The sequence below is a fragment of the Triticum aestivum genome, chromosome 5D, assembly GCF_018294505.1.
Source record: "Triticum aestivum cultivar Chinese Spring chromosome 5D, IWGSC CS RefSeq v2.1, whole genome shotgun sequence".
NCBI lineage: Eukaryota > Viridiplantae > Streptophyta > Magnoliopsida > Poales > Poaceae > Triticum > Triticum aestivum.
The window spans coordinates 520,872,387-520,878,653 of record NC_057808.1 but is presented as its reverse complement, the minus strand read 5'-3'; the positions used below and the strand labels follow the sequence as shown (position 1 = coordinate 520,878,653).

General features: G+C 47.4%; 2 protein-coding genes across 2 annotated transcripts; both read left to right on the top strand.

The window, feature by feature from the left end:
• Positions 1-480: 480 nt before the first annotated feature.
• LOC123123411 (INO80 complex subunit B) lies at positions 481-4,918 on the top strand. Its single transcript, XM_044543913.1, has 7 exons — positions 481-647; positions 1,095-1,689; positions 3,123-3,702; positions 3,803-3,903; positions 3,982-4,062; positions 4,159-4,286; positions 4,416-4,918. Exons 2-7 carry the CDS (start codon positions 1,135-1,137, stop codon positions 4,555-4,557), a joined length of 1,587 nt encoding a protein of 528 aa, XP_044399848.1. The 5' UTR covers positions 481-647; positions 1,095-1,134; the 3' UTR covers positions 4,558-4,918.
• Positions 4,919-5,507: 589 nt separating this feature from the next.
• Positions 5,508-6,267, top strand: LOC123123410 (uncharacterized). Its single transcript, XM_044543912.1, has 2 exons — positions 5,508-5,696; positions 5,792-6,267. The coding sequence occupies exons 1-2, from the start codon at positions 5,606-5,608 to the stop codon at positions 5,986-5,988; spliced, it is 288 nt and encodes a 95-aa protein (XP_044399847.1). The 5' UTR covers positions 5,508-5,605; the 3' UTR covers positions 5,989-6,267.

Below are 6,267 nucleotides of genomic sequence, written 5' to 3'. Positions count from 1 at the left end.
GGGGTGTTTCGTCTGGAGGAGCTCGAGAGACGGAAAGTACGAGTGCATGGCAAACGTTCCTCAAACTTATCGTCAATGCACTTGAATCGGTTTTTTCCATCGCTAGAAGCCCATGATCTACGCGCACTGCATCAATAGCTATAGTGACACCATGTGTATATGTCACGGATTCGGCGTCATGGTTGGGTGGCAAGAAAGAATTGGTCCAAGGAGCCAAACGGACTCCATTGAGAGATAATAATCTAAGGGCGTAAATGCAAGAAGTCCATTGAGAGGGAGAGCACGGGCGCCGTGAACTGAAGCGGCAGGCAGGCGGAGGAGGGAGACGAGACCGGAGCGGAACGCTGGCGAGGGCAAAGGCAAAGCTACTCCCCGTTCCGCTAGAAGAGAAGAGAGATGAGATGGGAGAAAGAGAATTACGCGTCGCCCACCAACGAGCCCCACGCCTCCACCCTTCTCCTCCCCCCCGCCCGCATCATCCCCCCTCCCCTCCCCCCACCCTCGGCACACCATCCATCCTCACTCCGCACGGGCCCAGCCCAAATACTCTCCCGACCCTTCCGTCTCGACACAAACCCTAACCCTAGCCCCCCACCCCCTCGCCGCCGCCCCAATCCGCGCCGCGCCGGCGGCCGCTCCCCTCCGAGGTAACGACACGCTCTACCCAGGGTTCCTGCCCGCTGCCGCCGCCGATTCCGGTCCATTTGGTTTCTTCTCCGCCCGCCGCGCGCTTGCTCGCACCGAGGGTTTTGGGGGTTTTGGGGGTGCACGCGCGGGTTCCGAATCCGTCCGAGTTGCTCGCCGGCGCGCCCGTGGGCGGTCCCGTGCTCGTTCTGGGCGCGGTTTCGAGGTCCCAACCTGCTGTCGCCGCTGCTTCTCTCGGTGTACGCATATGCTCTTGCTGCGCTATCCTGATTAGCAGGGTTCGGGCATATGCTCTTGCCGCTATCCTGTTTGGTGGGGTTCGGGGACGGGGCTCTCGCAGTTTCTGTCGGCCTGGTTGCTCGGTTCATTGATGTATCTTCTGGCTAGCTGCAATTACTGTCTATATGGTACCATGGTTGTGATGTGGTGTTTCATTTCAATACACGCAGGTACAGCGCGGCCTTGGTCCGGAGATAGGCGCGTTCCGCCATGGATGGGCTCGGGAACTCTGCGCTGAACGCCTCAGAAGCGGTGATGAAGAGGCCCAGGAGCGTGGCGTCCAGGAGACCGAGGCCCAAGGAGCAGCTTGCTTCTGAGTACAAGGACATATCCTGCGCGCCTTCGCGGAGCATTTCCCCAGAAGACGAGGCTGCTGCCGAGGCCAGCGGGCACCGGCGCAAGGAGCTGTACCTCAATGGGTCTGAAGGTAGGGGCTCCACCCACCATAGGAATGCCCTGTCCAAGAAGATAAAGAAAGAGGAGGGATCTGCAGGCGATAATGATATTGTCCACAATCGGAGCAGCAAGCCCAACGATGCCAAGCATATTACTCATGGTGTTCTTGCACTGGCCTCCTCAAGAAACTCTGGATCGACTGATGCCTCGCAGTTGTCCTCAAGGGACACCCCTGTGCCAGTGGAAAATAGGGTGAGAAAAGTTAAGCTCAAGGTCAGCGGACTTAACCGAATCATACCGAAACAAGAGCCTGTTGACGTTGGCATGCCTGGCACATCGGATGTCTCTTTCCATCGCCAAAAGCAGAAGGTTTGTTGTTTCTACTTAACGGAGAAACCTGCGCAAATGGAATATGCTATCATATAGAAACTTGCTTAATTTTTTCAAATAGAACTAAGTATTGTCTGTAGGTAATTGGTGAGAGATGCTTTTACTTGTCATTTAATAGTAGTACAATGCACTTATTTTAGAGCTCAGATGAAATAACTCAACCCCATCCAATTATTGCCGATGTGAAAATAAGACTGATACAGCTGTAACAACGATTATTCTTTTGTCGCTTGTCGGAATGGTAGTATTTACTCTAGTGACGTAATCTTATATGCTTATGAGTCAATGTCGTTTTGCTGTCGGTTCAACTCTCTTGTCTATGCCTTTGCAAAATGCCCTGTTATGGTTTCTCTTAGGTATCTGATTGACTCAACTGGTAAATATGAGGTACTATTATTTAATCTATGTTGATAGCTTTGAAAACTGCCCGTTTTCATTTTTTGTCGGTACTATATTTAATTTATGTTGAGGTACTATATTTAATTTATAACGACTACTCTTTTGTCGGTTGTGGGAATGGTAGTATTTGTTGTAGTGAAGTAATCTTATATGCCAACGAGTCAATGTTGTTTTGCTGTTGGTTCAACTCTCTTGTCTGTGCCTTTGCAAAATTCCCTGTTATGGTTTGCCTTATCTTATCTATGCCTTTGCAAAATGCCCTGTTATGGTTTTCCTTATCCATGCCTTTGCAAAATGCCGTGTTATGGTTTATCCTGTATATGCCTTTGCAAAATGCCCTGTTATGGTTTCTCTTAGGTATCTGATTGACTGAAATGGTAAATATGAGGTGCTATTATTTAATTTATGTTGATAGCTACTGAAACTGCCCGTTTCATTTTTTGTCGGTACTATATTTAATTTATAACGACTACTCTTTTGTCGGTTATCGGAATGGTAGTATTTGCTGTAGTGAAGTAATCTTAAATGCCAATGGGTCAATGTTGTTTTGCTGTTGATTCAACTCTCTTGTCTATGCGTTTGCAAAGTTCCCTGTTATGGTTTGCCTTATCTTATTTATGCCTTTGCAAAATTCCCTGTTATGGTTTGCCTTATCTTATCTATGCCTTTGCAAAATGCCCTGTTATGGTTTGCCTTATCCATGCCTTTGCAAAATTCCCTGTTATGGTTTGCCTTATCCATGCCTTTGCAAAATTCCCTGTTATGGTTTGCCTTATCTTATCTATGCCTTTGCAAAATGCCCTGTTATGGTTTACCTTATCCATGCCTTTGCAAAATGCCGTGTTATGGTTTATCCTGTATATGCCTTTGCAAATTACCCTGTTTTGGTTTCTCTTAGGTATCTTGACTGAAATGGTAAATATGAAGTACTATATTTAATTTATGTTGATAGCTTTGCAAACTGCCTGTTTTCATTTTTTGTTGTGCTCTAAGTGGGTCCCTTCTTTTTATAGGATTCTGGTGAGCAGAAACATCACAGCACAAGAAAGGATAGTCATGGTAATCACGTTGATGGAAAACGTGGAGATAAGCATGACATTTCACCATCTTCTGACCTGGTTCGCAAAAGCAAAAGGGTCCCTAAGAAGCGAACTCTTGATTCTGATGATGAAGACCGTGAGTTACGTTATCTTGAGAAACTTAAAGTGGCTAAAGCTGCACCAGAACAGCCCATGGCTACTGACCAGCCTCTAGCTTATGGTTATGGTGAGGATGGTCTCAGGAAAAAGAAGCTATCCAAGGTTTCTAAAAATAAGAGCACTCCTTATGAAGTGGACAACGACTTCACTATGTCACAATTTAGCAGAGATGTTCGGAAGAAGGTGAAACTGGAGGATACCAGTGATTTTATTGTAGAGGAGGAATTTGGGTTGGACGAGTCTGATAGATTAATTGAAGCTGATTCACCATCGGGTGTAAAGATTGAAGCTCCTGGCCTAACAACAAGGCAGCGAGCCCTCCAAGGCAGGGGTGGCCATGGTGAAAGCATGATTGAATTTCCCGACGGGTTACCAGCTGCTCCATCATCTAGAAGTACAGTTCCTAGACTATGTTAATACGAGTATATTTATTGATAACTAATGTGCTGTATCTCAGATAAAATGCTAAATGGTCTTGGTATTTAATGCTGCAGGGCAAAAGGATAAGCTTTCAGACGTGGAGATACAGGCCAAAAAAGCAGAAGTGGCTCAGAGGCGTAAGATGCAAGTAGAGAAGGCAGAGAGAGAGCAACAGGTTTGTTTTTCTTCTGGCTCATAGCTTCCTTTTTTTTTTATGTTGGGTTACCCAATTTTAATGGTCCCTACTGTACAGGCTGAAGCAATGAGGAAAATATTGGGGATTGACACCGAGAAGAAGAAGGAAGAGAGGAAGCAGAAAGAACGTGAAGACAAGGTACAATACATCGGAGTTGTATAGTAGCTGTCCTTTCTTCCCTTGCTAGCTATAATGGCAATTGCATCATTTTTTTTTCTCATTCTTGCCATGCAGGAAAAGCAAGCAAAATTCGAGGAATATAAAAGAAGCTGCATCCAGTGCGTAATGCGACCAGAAGGAACAGTTATTACATTCCCTGATACCATGGGCCTTCCTAGCATATTTAACTCCAAACCTATCAGGTTAAATACAATGCCTACTTCTCTGGCTATTTCACATGCATCATTTGTGAGTGACTACATCATTTTGATTCTCATTGTGGTAATGTGTGCTTACATTCAACACCCCTGGCTTGGCTTTCATTTCTCCAGCTACCCTCCTCCAAGGGAGAAGTGCGCAGGCCCCTCGTGCCCAAACCCTTACAAGTACCGTGACTCCAAGACAAAGCTCCCGCTCTGCAGCCTGGAGTGCTACAAGGCCGTCCAGGGAGGCGCTGGGACGATGGCGTGCTGATTCTACAGAGTCGATGGCGCAAGTAACGCGCAACCGCGGGCGGACATGGAGGAGCTGGAGAACTGCATCTCACCCAATGCCCTGCCTGTTTTGCCGTTTTTGCGTTGCCTTTGCTAGTCTGAGGATTGAAAACTGAGCGATGACAGATGATGTTGAGGTGCCTGCTGCTGGTTTCCTTTGTTGGTCCTCGTGGATGTATGTATGTAGTAGCTGGGCCGTGCAAAAGAGTCTGGTTTATGTGTGTGGCAAGTGGAGGATTAGTTGTGAATTGTGTACAGTGATGGTCGGGCTTGACGCTAAGGCGTTGGCCATGATGGTATGAGTTGAGTTAACTCGTTATCCATCATTGTTTCTCGTTGTACTCTTTTCGGTGTTGTGATCTGTCTCTGGAAGCAGCTGTCTGGGAGTCCATCTCTGTGGACTGTCTGCGATAATTCACCGGGAGTCCCATCTCTGTGGACTCTCGTGATAATTCACCGGGAGTCCATCTCTGTGGGCTGTCGTGATAATTCCCTGGTAGTTCATCTCTGTGGGCTGTCATAATAATTCACTGGAAGCAGTTGCCTGGGAGTCCATCTCTGTGGTCTTGTAGCGTCCTGTTCTGCGCAGGTTGTGCTGCAGCCTTGTAGACGAATTGTGCTGGAACCTGGTAATGATAATGACCACGGGCGTCATGTCAGCTTTGGTTTATTTTTTCCTATTGAAAACTTGAATTTGATATAAGAATCGGAAGACGGAGAAAATAGGTGCATGCACTGGGAATTGGAGATGTATGCCTAACAGGTCCAAGCCAGGGAAAGGACACTACATGCTACCCCGCAAAAAAAAAAGGACACTACATGCTAAGCCGGGAGTCAAACAAGTTTATCCCAAACACCTATCAACTTAGTAGATAACAATTGATAGATGATGACGCCGAAAACTGGCATGCTATATATAGAGAGAGTTGCTTGCAGCTTTGGGCAGACACAAGCACAACACAAAACCATCATTCCACGAGCAGATCGACAGGACCGGGAAGAGCAAGTTTAGGAGCGACCAACGAACGATGAAGAGTAGCACGCTGGTGGCGGTCCTACTTCTCCAGACCGTCATGGTCATGGGGATCCTCGCACACTCACAGCCCGCGGACGCGCACGGTACGTACTACGTTGCTGATGCTTATCGTCGTCGTTCCAATTACTTATCTGTCCCGCGCGCAGCAACGTCTGATTCCATTCCATGGACTGTGCAGACGATTTCCCCAAGTGCTGCGACCACTGCAACTCCTGGTCGGGGGCCCAATTCTGCGACGACGTGGGCCCCAAGTGCCGCGACGGCTGCGTCAACTGCCGCGTGGTGCAGACGCGCCCCGTGAAGACGTTCCGGTGTGGAGATGGACGCTCCGCCTTCCCGTACATTCCCTGCCCGCCGCCGTGCAAAAAGAACTGATCGCTCCACCTCATCACACAGTGACATCGATGTCCGGCCGGAAAATATAAAATAAACAGCAACAACTGTCGTCGTTCTCTCTACTTTGAGAGAAATATACAGTATATAGTTGATGTTGCTCCGTAATAAATAAATAAATAAGCTTTGTAAAACCTGGTTCCATGTCGCGCTGGTAGGCTCGGAGTTAGTTGAGACTGTTTAATAAATTACAGTGATTCAAAAAAAAGTTTATGTATGGTCTCTGCTCAATCGAATGAAAATCAGTTTATTTGTGCGATA

What these genes read in the sequence shown, in the direction of transcription:
- LOC123123410 (XM_044543912.1), top strand. Translation starts at nt 5,606, where the DNA reads ATGAAGAGTAGCACGCTGGTGGCGGTCCTACTTCTCCAGACCGTCATG. An exon ending in ACAGCCCGCGGACGCGCACG is followed by an intron (nt 5,697 to 5,791) that starts GTACGTACTACG and finishes TGGACTGTGCAG; the next exon opens with ACGATTTCCCCAAGTGCTGC.
- LOC123123411 (XM_044543913.1), top strand. Translation starts at nt 1,135, where the DNA reads ATGGATGGGCTCGGGAACTCTGCGCTGAACGCCTCAGAAGCGGTGATG. An exon ending in TCCATCGCCAAAAGCAGAAG is followed by an intron (nt 1,690 to 3,122) that starts GTTTGTTGTTTC and finishes TTCTTTTTATAG; the next exon opens with GATTCTGGTGAGCAGAAACA. An exon ending in TTTAACTCCAAACCTATCAG is followed by an intron (nt 4,287 to 4,415) that starts GTTAAATACAAT and finishes TCATTTCTCCAG; the next exon opens with CTACCCTCCTCCAAGGGAGA.